This window comes from Neovison vison, chromosome 2 (genome assembly GCF_020171115.1).
Source record: "Neovison vison isolate M4711 chromosome 2, ASM_NN_V1, whole genome shotgun sequence".
Taxonomy (NCBI): Eukaryota; Metazoa; Chordata; class Mammalia; order Carnivora; family Mustelidae; genus Neogale; species Neogale vison.
In genome coordinates, this window is record NC_058092.1 from 52,951,549 (window position 1) to 52,967,057 (window position 15,509).

Sequence of the window (15,509 nt, forward strand, 5' to 3'; positions counted from 1 at the left end):
CAATGTAGTACTTTTGCAAACATCTAGGTATGATTACAAATGATTCCCATAGCTAGAAGTGAAAGATTACTTTTAAAAATCTACCTCAAAGCTGAGAATATCATTGAGCATAAAGAAAGATCTTGATATCTCGTGAAGGTAGGTGGAAGAAATAAAGAAGAGGGGAGAGAACCCTTGTAACTTGAAAACTAGACTTGCTAAGTAATCCAGTAATCCGTGGCCTTCCAGTCCTATATTCATCGAAGTGATATATTTATTGTGTACCTGAGGATCCCAGTCTGGTTTATGGGGAGCGTCAGCTACATGGGTGACACAGATTTCCATTTTATGTGGCCTTTGGACAGCCTCATGAAGGGTGGATGGGAAGAGCAGAAGACTAAAGGCCAACCTCCCAGTCAGGGGACCGTTCTGGTGAACAGCTGAGAGGCAGTGGGCACCTAAGCCAGGAGGGAGGAGAGGGCTCAAATTCAAGAAGGGCTTTGAAAACAAATTTCGTTTTCAAGTTAGAATGTTGCTACTGATAAAGGTTGCCCTCTCTCCTTCCATTCAACAGAATTCATGGGGAGGCTGACTGCCCAGATGGGGAAGTGGAAAATCTGACAATGTATTTCAGGTTGCTGCATGAACTCAGGCTCTCCCTCTTTGCTGCCACCACCCAGAAGTTAAAATTAAAGCGAGGGAGATTTAATTCACTCTTTTAATATTTTTTAAAATTTTGTCAACAACTAGTTACTTTCAAGGCACAATGGGGATGTAGCAGTGACCAACCAAATCTCCTGTCCCCAGGAAGTATGAATATAAAGAATAAAGGTATCAGTAGATATAGATACAGATAGAGAGTATATCTGATACTAAGATACTAATTAGACAGGTAAGGGTTGGGGAAAGCAATAAGCTTGAGGTCAGAGAAATGGTGGGGTGGCAGGAGACTATGCAAGGGTGTTGTAATGACTCCATTTTCCACTTAGTGTGAGAAGGGAAGTGTGAGAAGCCATTGGAAGAGCTTGAGCAGAGGAAGGATATGAACTGGTTTCTGTCCTCAGAGGATTCCCTCCACCCACCATGTTGAGAATAGATGGTGGAGGATGGACAAGAATGTGAGTAGAAAGACTAGTTGTGAGGCTGTTGGGAAAGATCATGCAGTGGTAATGGTGGCCTGAACCAGAGTTCAGTAAAGGTGAGTTTGGTATAAATTTTGAAGGAGGTGAAAACATGGGCTGATGGTCTGGATAGGGCTATGAGAGAAAGTATAGAGTCAAGGAGAGCCCAGAAGTTTTTGTTGTGAGCAATTGGAAGGAAGGAATTATTATTTACGGGGATGATAGAAGAACTCACAAATGGTCTTGTTGAAAAATAAAGAGTGCAATTTTCGACATGTGAAGTTTGAATTCCTTTTAGATACCCAAGTGGGTATGGAGGCTGAAGTTCAGAGAGTATTCTCAGCTGGTGATATGTATTTGGGGAGTCCTCAGCACAGAAGTGGTCATTTAAAGCTAGGAGAGAGTGCCTGGGTGGCTCAGTTGGCTAAGTGTCCAACTCTTGATTTTGGCTCATGTCATGATATTAGGGTCATGAGATCAAGCCCTGCATGGGGCTCCCTGCTGTTGTGTGGAGCCTGCTTAAGATTCTTTCTCCCTCCTTCTCCTTCTGTCCCTCCTCCATGCTCTCTTGCTCACTCTCTTTTTATAAAAAATAAAAATAAAAAATAAAGCCAGGAAATGGGAAGATCAAGCAGGGAGTGGGAGTAGAAGGAAGAGGTCTGAGGACTGAGCATAGGACTCTCAATGACTGAAGTCTTAAACTAGCAAAGGGACCAAAAAGGCACAGCCAGAGAAATAAGAGGAAAACCAAGTGAGAACAGTATCCTGCAAGCCAAGTGAAGGAAAAGGTTTCAAGGAGTGATGAGCTGTGTCAAATGCTGCTACGAAATCACTAAAGATAAAGACTGGAAATTTACTATTGGATTTGGTAACATGGAGATTGTTGACCTTGACAAGAACTCTTTCAATGGATGGAAGGGCAAAGGCCTGATTGGGTTGGGTCCAAGAGCAAGTGGAAGAACTGGGGGAAACAGGTGTAGAGAACTCCTTTAAGAGAAGTATTGCTATAAACAGGAGCAGAAAAATATGGAGGTAGTTGAACAGGGACAAAATCTAAAAAGAATTTGTTTTAAAATGGGAAATAGGGGCACGCCTGGGTGGCTCATTGGGTTGAAGCCTCTGCCTTCGGCTCAGATCATGACCCCAGGGTCCTGGGATCGAGACCTGTATTGGGCTCTCTGCTCAGTGGGGAGCCTGCTTCCTCCTTTCTCTCTGCCTGCTTTCTGCCTAATTGTGATCTCTCTCTGTCAAATAAATAAAATCTTTTAAAAAAATAAATAAATAAAATGGGAGATAGAGATGCCTAGGTGGTTCAGTCAGTTGACCATCCAACTTTTGATTTTGGCTTGGGTGAACTCAGGATCATTAGATCGAGCCCCACATGGGGCTCAATGCTCAAAGCAGGGGAGCCTACTTCTCTCCTTCGCTCTCTCCCTGTTGCCCCTTCCCCTGGTCCTGTGCTATCCCTTTCTCTTTCTTAAATAAAGAAATAAATCTTTAAAAGGAAAAAATAAGGGGCACCTGGGTGATGCATTTGGTTAAGCAGCTGACTCTTAGTTTCAGCAGGGGTTGTGGTCTCAGGGTCATGGGATCAGTCTCCCACTACCCACCTTCCAGCTCCGTGCTGAATGTGGAATCTACTTAGGTTTCTCTCTGTCCTTCCCACTCATGCTTTCTAAATAAACAAACAAACAAGCAAATAAATAAATCTTTTTTAAAATTAAAAAATAAAAGGAGAAAATAAAATGGGAGATATTACAGCACATTGGTGTATTGATGGGAATGATCCGATAGAGATGGGGGGAAATGGTGATAAACAGAGAAAAAGAACAGCTGCCAGAACAATGCCCATGAGTAAGTGAGGAGGGTAAGATCCACCTGTGCAAGGCAATGGTTGGGCCCATCCCTTCTAATGGGATGGGAGGCAGTTTAGGGAGCAGACCAAGTAGAGGTAGAAGTGGCAGCTTAATCCCAATTCTCTTCCCTACATCTAGGCTCTGAGAGACTCCATACCTAGCCCAGGGCTGCGTGTAGCTAGGAAGCAGCTGTTGAGATTGAACCCGGTATTTTTGTGGGTCTCCAAAGGCCTCTCTTTCCACCGCACTCACTCTGTCCATCTAACTACTTGGTGAACTCGATCAAGTCACACAGCCACTCACTCTTGGTTCTTTCACCTTTAGAAAGGGTTGGACGAGAGGCCTGCAAGGTCCCATTGCAACTGAATGACTCCATGAGATGGTAGACCCAGGGGACAGCCACAGGCATGGCGCCTGCCTGAGTTCACTGTCCCCTTTCCCACCAGATCCGCCAGCAGTCTCACACCATTTTCTGTCACCTCTGACACAGGCACAGCTCTTTCCATTGAAACTGCTGAATGTTCTAGACTCTGTTTCTTGGGTTTATTGCAAGTCCTTATGGGAGATTATGGCTTGGGCCCCTTCAAGCTGAACCAGCCATCTTGGACCCTAATCTTCAGTCTTAGATCTCCAGTCCCACTGTTTGCCACACTATCCCTAATCACATCACTTTCTGGTTTGTTTCCAAGGTAAAAATCCAAGATTTGAGTGAAATAACAGAGAAATAATGGAATGGTGAACCTCTTTACTGGCCCAGACTCTGCAGGTTAACACCCAACCCTTGGGCTTATCCTACTCCCTCCTCCCATTAGTCCCATTTAGCCTTACTCTGCCTCTGACTCCACTTACCTTGGCTAGCATAACATAGCTGACCCTTGAACAGTATGGATTTGAACTGGGGGCCCACTTTTAGGCAGGTTATTTTCAGTAAATACAGTACTACATTATAAATGTATTTTCTCTTATGATTTTCTTAATAATGTTTTCTCTAGCTTACTTTATTATAAGAATACAGTATATGATACCTGTAACATATAAAATAAATTAATTAACCCTTCATGTTATCAGTAAGGCTTGTGGTCAACAGTAGGCTAATAGTAGTTAAGTTTTCAGGGAATCAAAAGTTATTCACAGATTCAGCTCCCCAGCCCCTGTGTTGTTCAAGGCCAACTGCATTGAATCCATGATTTATTGAATTATTTCTCTTTTAAGCTGTCACCTCCTCCAGAAGCCTTCCCAGCCTTAACTGGATGACCTCTTATTCTCAGCTCAAGGCTTCGACAAACTTGTTGATTGAAGAGGAAGAGGAGTGTAGAGTCCTAGTGAGCAGAGATTATATTGTTGCTCTCTGAATACCAAAAATATGAGCCCCTACCCCCAGCAACCCACGACTATTCCACATTTCTCCTTGAAGAACCCATTGAATTTCATAAATTTTTTCCAGAGACCTCTTGTCTAACAGATATTGCTGCTCTAATTACTATATTCCCATTTGGTACTTCACAAATCAATCTTTATTTTAACATGAATTTCTGCTGCTACTACAGTTTTTTTTTTAAAAAACGTGTAAGATTTTAGACTTGACATGGGCCCCTCTGTATTACCGTTATTTTGGATTGGGGGTTGGGAGCAGCATTGAGTTCACCATTGATTTTTATGGAGACTGGTAATCTTTCATAACTGCCATTCACAGAAGCTATGGGAAACAAAGCTAAGCGGAAACAGAAAAGCAGGAATTAGGGACTGGGCTTTACCCCACTTCTGAGTAGCAATATGAAACTAAACCCTCCTAAGAAGTCCCTAAATTCCCTTTACCACTCTTTCCACAGACCTACTCTTTTTTCAATCCATGACCAAAGGCATAAAAGGAAAGTGAAAAACAAGTCAAAGAAATCTTAGTAACATTTGTGGTAGAAAATCTGACCAGATTGGTATGTGTGAATTTCATATTCTTCCAAACTTCTTTTAGTCTCAGTGGGCAAATTTAGGGGTCTTTTGAATGCCTGATACTTGGAGAACTGCCAGAAAACATCCAAAGAGCTTCTAATGAGAACTCGGTTGTTGGGGGCAGGGTGGTGATGGGGGTTCCAAGTCCCACCTATGCATTCCCAGCTCCAGCCTTAAGGTGAGGGGCAAAGTAGGCCCTTCATAGAAGGAAAAGTGAAAATACCCCAGGGCTTCTTATAAGGTACAAAGCTCACCTACCACAAAAACCTCAGTAAATAAGAGAGGGCAAAATATCACCCATTCTTTTATTAGTGATCTTCACATTCTTACAAATAGGTACTAGGGTAGTCCTTTCAGATGTGTCTTTAAATAGGAATAAAATATATTACATGCATAATTTTCCCTCAAATCACATTTGTGAGATACAAGCCTGGGTAATTCTGTTCCTTTTCCAGAGTGAAATGCAACCCTTGTGTTTCCAAACATCATTATGAAGCAAAGCCAATACCTTCCCATTTCTAAGTTGGACACAAGTAACTATTATGTGCTGCTCTGGAAACTATGACAGAACATTATTCATTTGTTTGTTTTAATGGTTCATAGCCAAGAAAAAAAAACTTTTAAAATTTAAATTTTTTTAAAGATTTTACTTACTTATTCTAGAGTGAGAGAAAGGGAAAGAGAGAGTGCAGGAGGAGGAGCCCAGGCAGAGGGGCAAGCAGTCTCCACGCTGAGTGTGGAGCCCAATGCAGGGCTTGATCCCACGACCCCAAGACCACGACCTGAGCCGAAACCAAGAGTCAGATGTTCAACCAACTGAGCTATCCAGGTGCCCCTTAAAATTTAATTATTTAAAGCAAATAAGTGCTGTGAGAAAGAGCAAGGGATGCTTTTGCTAAGGAAATAAATGTTAACACTTGTTAGTGTCCGGATGTGGGAAATAGCTCGTGATACTTGACACAGTCACGTCAGAATTTCTTGAACTCACAGAGGTGTTCTAGTGAGAGAAGGGATGTTAAGAGTTAGGTGAGTTCTCCGCATGATAGATTGAGGCCTTTTCTGTGAGTCATTGCCCCTCTGGGTTGACGGTCTGGATTGGCTTCCTTTGAAAGCTGACCTTAAAGGTCAACTATGTTAACGCATTACCCTCTTTGAGGTCCACTTATAGACAGGTCTGTAGAAGACAGTTTGTGAGATAAGTTTGGGATCACATATTTAACCCATTATCTTTTGGCCACTGCTGGCCTGAAGCAAAGTCTATTCTTGACACACCAGGACCTTCACCTTCTCTCCTTCGTTCTGACCAGCTCTTTCCATGTCTCCACCTGTATTTGTCCTGACACCCCTTCTCTGAGGGTGTGTAGTTATAGCTGATGAGAATTAAATTCTTTTCCTTCCTCTTGGTTTGCAATTAACCAAGGATGCTTCATGGCCCAGAGTCTTCTCAGGAACAAGATAGAGGTATTTTCGGATAGGTAGTTAACTTCTTAGCCCACATCAGATTCTAATCTGTTCTTAAAGTTTTCATGTTTCTGATTATTTATCCATATTGGAATAATTTTGCATTCTTTACTTAGATTCCTAGTTTTATTATGTGCCCCCCCACCCTTTTAAATAAAAAACAGCAGATTTTTACCTTTAAGAAATGTGACCGGGGCACCTGGGTGGCTCAGTTGGTTGGGCGGTCTACTCTTGGTTTTGGCTCAGGTCATGATCTTAGGGTCCTAACTCCATGTGGAGTCTGCTTGTCCCTCTCCCTCTGGTCCTCCCCCACTCAAATAAATAAATGAATAAAATCTTTAAAGAGAGAGAGAAAGAGAGATGTGATTGTACTTCCCAAGGAGATCTCTGTTTCTGAGGTGGGAAACTTTGCCCCCAGGCCCAGAGTTACTTGAGCTGGCCCTGGAGAGCACGATGTGTGTGGATCTGCTGCAGCTATGTTTTAACTGAGCAGCTAATACATGGCCTGATTTATAAATTTTATAAGGTATACTTCCCATCCACCTATGGCCATGATGGTCTTTGGGCAAGTTATTATTTCTTCTCCAGAATAGATCATTTCATTGAGACAGAAAGCAGATTGATGGTTGCCAGGAGCTGGGGAGAGGGAGAAATAGGGAGGAACTACTAAATGAATATGGGATTTTATTTTGCTATAATAAAAATGTTTTGATGGTAGATAAAGGAAGAAAGAAATTACTTCACAAACGAGAGACTAACCCATACTTTGCTAAATTGCTCACTGGAACACACCTAAGGATACTCTATCACACCTAGAGATACTCTGAACTGTGTGAGAGTTTTCCTTCAAACCCAAATTCAGAGGTTTAAGGGTGGGCAGTTTGATGTGATTTCATCTTCATGGCTCAAAATGGAGCTCTTAAGAGGGAGTGAGTGTTGGAATATCCACAAGTGGTGAATTATTTCCTTCACTGCCATCTGTATACATGAGGCCGCCATGCTGTGGGCTCACAGGCCACTCTCTCTGGCATTCTCATGAATAGCCACGAGAATCAGAACTAAGAAACTTGCGGAGACTGTGTGGATTGCCTGTGCTTATAACAGGTCAGCCTGCTTGTAAGCAACTCACAAAGCCATCCCCAAAACTTCTCCCCAGATCTGAAGCTGGAAATTCCAACCTTTGACCCTCTCCCCAGGTCCATCAAGCTTGTCCCTTGGGCATATAAAAATAAATTTTTTAATTGAGGTGAAATTCACATAGCATGAAAAATAACCATTTTAAGGTGGGCCAATGGGTAGCAAGTAACACATCCACAATGTTGTTTAACTATGACCACTTACCTAGTATCAACATATCTTCATCAAGCAAAATGAAACTCCATACCATTGAGTAGTTACTCCCTATTGCTCCCTCTCCCCAGCACTCCTGGTAACCACCAATCTGCTTTCTGTCTCTCTGAGTTTATCTACTCCGGATATTTTATATAAAGGGGATCATTAAAATATGTGGTCTTTCGTGTCTGGCTGAAATGTTTTCAAGATTCTTCCATGTTGTAGCATGTTTCAGTCCTTCATTCCTCTTTTTATTGCTGGATAATATTCTGTTGTGTGTACCTGCCACCTTTCATTGACCCCTTCACCTATTGAGGAGCATTTGGGGGTTGTTTCTACTTTTTGTTTAATATGAATAGCACTGCTATGAATGTTTGTTTTCAAGTATTTGTTTGAGTACCTGTTTACTATTTTTGTTTGTTTAAGATTTTATAGTTAGCAAAGTACTTTTTTTTTTTTTAAAGATTTTATTTATTTATTTGACAGACAGAAATCACAAGTAGGCAGAGAGGCAGGCAGAGAGAGAGGAGAAAGCAGGCTCCCTGCTGAGCAGAGAGCCCGATGCGGGGCTCGATCCCAGGACCCCGGGACCATGACGTGAGCCGAAGGCAGAGGCTTTAACCCACTGAGCCACCCAGGCGCCCCCATATAGTTAGCAAAGTACTTTTATATCCATTCTCTTCCCACTAAGGAGAGGTGTCCATTTTAACTGGTCGTCTTATCCCAATGGGGAGCTTTTTAGGGCCTAACTCATCCATAAGTCTGTTAGGCCTGCCCATGCTCCTGTGTAAAATCTGAGGGGGAAGAGAGTGGCTTCCAGTGTGGAAAGTGCTTCAGACATGTTGGTGGGCTGGCCTGGGACAGCCCCACATCTATGAGATCTGTGTCAGGTGTTGGCCTGTCAGGCAGTGAGTCTTCTTTTTGACTTTGGAAGATCTGGAGGGGGACAGTTCTTGACAGCCCCCTTTCCTTCATTAAGCAGGGCTCCTGCGGTGTGCATTGTATGGGGGCCTTGAGGTGGGAAGCTGAATCAGACATGGTCCTTGCTTTAGAGTGGCGGCGAGATGGGCACTAAAAAGACAAACAGAATATGGGGTCAGAGGTGTGTGGGAGGGGTGTGATGTGTGATAAAGACACTGGCTTAGGGGGCAGTCAGGGATGAACTTTCGTGGAGGGCTTAGCATCTGGAACTTGAAGACAAGAAGGCATTCACAAGGAGAAAAAGAGGGTGGAAGGCTTTCTAAGCCTTGGGAGGAGAGGAAGCCAAGCCAGAGGAACAGCGAACTGCCTCCCCTGTTTTGAGACTAGCAAGGTCATTCGTGTCGCTAGTATGATCAGGTTTGTGTAGGCGTGACTGACAGGAGCAAGGTGGAAAAATGGGCAGGGACTGGATGATGAAGGGTCTGGGAGGCTGCAGTCAGGAAACTGAAGTGAGTGGGAAACGATAATTTTAGGCAGGAAATGACCTGATTGGGTCTGTATTTGAAAAGATCACTTTGTGACAAAGTGAATGATGAACGAGATGACAGAGATCCCCTGTACTAGGGAGTCCCACACCTTCCTTTCCCAGCCTGCCTTCTCAGTCATCCCGGCACAAAGCGGGGTCCAGACCTAACTGTCAAGTCAAGGAAGAGTGCCGCCTTCTTCCAGCACAGACCTCTCCGTTGACCCCACCTTTGTTGCCGTACAGCTTCCAGGAAAGATGAAAGTGCCCGCAGCAGCTAGCAAAAATCAATCTACACTAAGGCTTCCTGACCAAATAGGTCATCTCTCCCGGAAGTGTTTGAATTTAGAAGTAGACCAAGGCTCAAACAAGTAAGTGCATTGTTAGTGAAGAGAATTCCGCCACCCAGGGATAAGCCCAGAGGGAATGTTATAAGGTTTGTTATAAAGAGTAAATGAGGTCATCTGACAGCCTTCCTGACCCCCTCACCCCATAGCATCTCCAGTTGTCTACGCGCAATAAGGTTCCCACCGCTCCCCCATCCTATAAGAGTTCTTTTTTTTTACTTTTTATTTTGAAATATTTTTATACTTAAGAAAAGTTGCAAAAATAGTACAGAGAATTTCCGTATGTCCTTCATCCCATTCCTCCTAATGTTCATGTCTTGCATAAACATAGTGTGATGATCAAAAGTAAGAAATTATTGGGGCGCCTGGGTGGCTCAGCAGGTTAAGTGGCTGACTCTTGATCTTGGCTCTGATATAAACTAATTTACAGACTTTATTTGAATTTTGCCAGTTTTTCCGTCATAGTTCAGGGTTTCTTTTTAAATCATATATCCAAGTCAACTGTTGAGTTTATTCTCTTGCATCCCTTAAATGAAGACAGCCTTTGGAGAGGTAGCCTCCCTGGAAGCTCTGAGGAGAGCTGTCATGGACCTCTCATGGTCCAAAATTGGTACAACCTCCATTTGGGCATCCATTAGGGGCATTCTCCAACTTTTCACTTTTCCTACCCCACCCACCCATCCTTTCTCCTCTTTTCCTTCTCCCTGCTCACAAAACAAGATAGTCTCCACATGCCCTGTACCATGCAATGTGCTTTTTCCATCGTCAGAGTTCTCTGCTTTAGTCAACTAACCTGAGAAGTTGGCCCGGGAATTTGTAGCTGTTGATTTTCACTGTCACTGTAAAACCCCCTTGGGTTGTGACTTGTAATGGCAGCATTTCCCTTTCATTGGTCTCCAGTGGATCCTGGGTAGATGCCCCTACTGCTGCCATGTTGGTCATGGTCACTCTTAGTTAGCCCTGTATGACCATTTCTCATAAGCTCCTTAGGGAGATCCTGGAGGTGGAAGGCTATCAGGGTTGACAACATGGTAACTAAATTACTTTATGAGTTAGACAGCATGAATCCCCATCACAAAGCATCCCTGCTTCTTAACATCACGGTGAGGTCGACGACACATATTGGTGCAAAATTCCATTTGCCCATTCACAGTGCACCCTCCTCTCTGTAGAAAGAACGCAGCCTTGAGCATGCTCACTGCAAGTGCCCTTGCAATTTTGCTGCCATGTGCTCTGCGTTTTTAAGTTTACTCAGCAAAATTAATGATGAAAGAAGCGTGAGCTGGAGAAAAGCTTAGAGCTGATGAATGTTGGAGGAATATTGGTTCCCCTCCAGCCAAAAGACAGGTGGAAAAAGGGAAAGCATGAAAGGTGATGGAGACTCTATATTCCAAAGGAAATCTTTTTGCCATGAGGGAGACACCAAGGCACCTTCACAGCAGAAAGCCCCTATAAGCAGTGCAAAAACCTTCATAAACCTTTGGAGGGAAGCTGTATACCATGGTTACAAGTGCTAGTTTGGGTCAAATCTAGCTTCTCTACTTGCTGTGTAAATCTAGATAAGTTCTTCATTCTTTCTGACCCTCGGTTTTCTCATCTGTAAAATGGGAATGATTACATGTCCCCCTTTTCTGGTAAGATTGTTGTCAGGATTTAATGATTTAATATCAATGGTATATGTAAGTGAAACTTCACAGTTCCTGGTACAGAATAAAGGTTTATTTGAAAGTCTCTTATTTATAATTGGGCTGATCTAATTAAAAGTAATACTGAAGGGCGCCTGGGTGGCTCAGTGGGTTAAGCCGCTGCCTTCCGCTCAGGTCATGATCTCAGGGTCCTGGGATCGAGTCCCGCATCAGGCTCTCTGCTCAGCAGGGAGCCTGCTTCCCTCTCTCTCTCTGCCTGCCTCTCCATCTACTTGTGATTTCTCTCTGTCAAATAAATAAATAAAATCTTTAAAAAAAAAAAAAGTAATACTGAAAAAGGAACGTCATGATAGATTTGATAATATGGCATAATGGTTTAAGCTTGAACATTAAGTTTCAATCCTAGCTCCACCATGAACTGGCTTTGTGAATTTGAGCCATTTATTTCTCCGAACCTGAGTCTCTCCCTCTGTAAAATAAGAATAATAATACTACATAAGGGGCTACTTGGAAGAAAGCACTTAGCATAGTACCCAGCACGGAGAGTGGCAGACACTTAATAGAGGTTTGTTTTTCTAGTGCTGTGGCTCTCAACCACATTCAGATCACCTGAAAGCTTTTTAAAAAGCACGCCTACCCAGCTGCATCCCCAGAGAGGATGATTTAATAGGTCTGAGGTGGGGCGTAGGCATGGGTATTTTCAAAAGCATTCTGAGAAGATTCTGCACAGAAACCAGGGCTGAGAGCTACTCCCTCACAGATGACATTATGCGCTGTTTTTTTGTTTTGTTTTGCTTTTTCTCTCTGTCCTCAAGAGACTGGTCAGAAGATCAGGAATTCTGGGCACAGTCAAAAATTCAATACACCTGCAGCTCTAAGCCCTTGATAAGAAATAAGCAACCAAGGAACTGCATTCCTTTTTATTATGGAAGAAAAAAGTATTCAAAGAGTCTTTTTAGAGTCTTGAACTGGAAAGGTGGTAAGAAGTTTAGCCTAAGCCTCACACATAAAATATGGGAACTCCCAGTAGGCTGGGGATTTATATCTGGGGGTAATTCCAGGGTTTTGTCCTCCCAAGAGATATAAACTGAGGCCTTGAGAGTTTAATGTGGGGGAGGAAGAAGTGTTCTCATAACGACACCTTAAAAGTCCAGGCCTCGGCTAATGCCTAGGGATAGAAAGGCATCATCTATAATAGTCGGGGGAGAGGGGTGGTGTAGAAGTGCATTCTGGTCTCAGTACTTTGGTTTTCAAGATCCAAGGCTAGGTCATCGAGAAACTTCTTTCTCCCCATAGGTTTATGGTATTAGTTACCCAATAAAAGTAGGGTTAATTTTACAACCCAAGTAAAATTTAAGCCAAAAAGGCTTCAACATTGGTCTAGGATTTATGAAAGTAAACATGTGGAGTGCTTGCAGGATTTTACAACATTAAAATTTCAATGTCTTCATGTCAGGCAGGTGACAGATTCTTTTGTGTATGTCCTTAAAGGTTAAGTTTTTAAGAGCTTTGCAAGACAGATTTTTGGGAACGAAAGTGAAGATACTTTCCCCAATCTCCACCTCCAAAAAGACTGTTGGAGTGAATGGGGAGTGGAGAGCCTCTGGACACTGGTCTTTTAATGATCAGCTCTATCAGATTTTTTTCACCTGGTTTCCTGTTACAGTGGGCTTTCTCGACTTCCACACTGAACCCCCAAGGGGGACGTCTAGGGCCATAAGACGGACTCCAAGTCAATTTTACAGAATAGGAGCTTAGTTAATGATTGTCCTTTAAATAAATGTCTTCTTTGGTGATCATAAATACTTCAATAATAAGCATGTGTTACCTCTGAGTAGCACTTTGTAAGAATGTTTACATTATTTCATAGGGTCCTCATGACTTTCACTTATAGGGTAGAGAGGTCAGTGATCATCTTCATCTTACAGATAAAAAAAACCATAGCTCAGAGGACTCAGAGAGATTGGCTAAGGACTTGCAGATGTTAAACCCAGGAAGACAAGTTTTCTCCTGATTTCTGCTCTAAAGTACTTTAACTTAGAAGAAACCAAAGAGGAAAAAATGATCTTTTTATTCACACAATGTTCTGATTCCAGCCAGGTTAACAGAGGAGGAAGAACCAGGCTGAAGTCCGCCCAGAAGCCTGGCAGGTGGCCTTTTGTCTGGCTGTGGTCTGCTTTTGAAATCCAGCTGGATGTTCTGTACTCTGGTGTCTTGTGCTTATGGTAGACCCTCGTGGGATGTTACGACCTTTATCCTTTCAAGCCGAAGCTCCCATCTTGGGTCCCACCCTCCAGCCTTCCACCTCCAGCCGTTTGCCACACTGACACTAACCACACTATCTGGCATCCCCTTGTCTTCGGAATAAAATCTACTCCCCCTACTTTTTTTATTATAATTTTGAGGCCACAGATTTTTTTAAGATTATCTTTAAAGTTTTCGGGGATCACGAAAGCATGATTTTCATTGACACATTCTGTAGATTTCCTGGAATTTAGTGACTCATTTGAAATTGTGCAGTCCCGGGGCTGCCTGGACATCTCTCTGCAGGGTAGAGATAATGGGTCTTAAGCAGCAAGGAGCCACATAGCTGCACTGTCCTCTGGTTTCTTTCCGGCCGCACCCAGCTCCTCACCCCGTGGAGCCCCCAATAGACACATCAGTTGGAGTGCATCTTGTGGATAAGGCGCCCACGCCTTTGTAGCAAATGAAGCAGAAATAATCTGTGCTTAAAAAACAAAACAAAAAATTATAGACCATGGGCCCAGATTCCCAACTCATTTCCTCTTTACTTTTTTAACTACATCATCTTCCAGCCCACCACCAGCTGCGAAAATAAAAATGCTTTCTCCCCTATTTAAGGATGATTTTGCGCTTCAGAATGATTTTCTGGGGGTGAAGGAAACTTGACCAACGAGACCAGCAGATGTTTTAAGTGATGGATGGAACGGAGGAAAAGCCTGACTTCCTTAGCCCAGCCTTGGGTATCCTGTGCTCAGCTTCTCCCCCTAGCGACTGTTTCAGGTATCACACAGTTAGAGCCAACTCACCAGCTAAATGTCTGTGCTCTGTTTTTAGAGATGAGTATGAAGAAGATGGATTCTGTCAGCCATACAGAGGGATTGCATGTGCAAGATTTATTGGCAACCGCACTGTCTATATGGAGTCTTTGCACATGCAAGGGGAAATAGAAAATCAGATCACAGGTAGGTAACACCAGTGAAATTGTATTGATACCTTACATAACACTTTTGAGTTCCTCTCTTGACAAAGGATTGGGCTAGGCATAGAGGTTAGGAACAGGATCATAGAGAAGCAGGAGATATGATCTCCGTGTTCTGGAAGGAACACTAGAATACTTTATGGAAGATTGTTGCTCGTAGAGGAAAAGGGTGCTCTGAAAACTCACATTCATTCAGACACTTGATAAAGATTATTAGTGTTTTGGGCACACCAGGAACTGGACAGGGCACTGGGGATATGCCAATCTGATGAATAAGCCAGCTTACGTCTCTGCCCTCATTGAGCTTACTGTTCGAAGACAACATCGCCTAGACTGAAAGTCATGTAAACTCTAAATCAATTAAGAGTCTAGAATTCTGGACACCATTGCTATGACTTTAAGGTAAACTCTTTAAGGTAAATTCTTCATGAAAAATCTCTCTCTTCATTGGTGAAGTGAGTGATAAGGCAAGATGATCATAAGTCTCTTCTTGCTCTAGCCTTCTCTATTTTACTCTTCATTTTTCTGAATCAGAAGTATCTTTTTAGTGGAAATCTAATAGTGATGCACTTTCTAGCACACATGAGCAAAGCAGTGTGTAGGCTACCTTGTACGATTTTGCACACCTGGTTCTGGTGGTTATAACAGCCTTGTGTTTCTTCCATTAGTGTAGTTGTGCACCATTTCCATATACCCTTGCAAGCCATTAAAATTGCCCTTATGGGATTCTAATAAGGTCGCCAGGCTTAGCAAATAAAAGCACAGGACACCCAGTTACTTCTGAATTTCAAGTAAACAATGGATTATTTTTTAGTATAAGTATGTTCCAAATGTTTACCTGAAATTCAAATGTAACCAAGTACCTTGTAGGTTATGGTAACCTTAGGATTGAACAAACCTGAAGCAGGCACACAGAACAGCAAGGAGTCGAGAAACTATGTCCCATGGGGACTATGAAGGAACTAAGAGGAGCCCCAGAGAGCTCTTTAATCTGGAGAAGCAACTAGAGAAAGCTGGAGTTGTCACTTGCTAAAGAACTTTCAGGAGGAAGAACTGTGCAGTGAGCAGAGGACATAAGCAGGACAGATGAGGAGGGGCTGTGGAAGGCACATTACAACCTAATATAAGAACATTTTAACATATTTTTACTAAG

General features: G+C 42.8%; 1 protein-coding gene across 2 annotated transcripts in view; it reads left to right on the forward strand.

Moving 5' to 3' along the window:
- ROR1 (receptor tyrosine kinase like orphan receptor 1) overlaps window positions 1–15,509 on the forward strand; it is a 412,387-nt gene that overhangs the window by 357,180 nt on the left and 39,698 nt on the right. For both annotated transcript variants that reach the window (XM_044238375.1, XM_044238374.1), the window contains one exon: window positions 14,212–14,339. In XM_044238375.1, coding sequence (XP_044094310.1) covers window positions 14,212–14,339 — 128 coding nt within the window. The remainder of the gene's footprint in view (window positions 1–14,211; window positions 14,340–15,509) is intronic.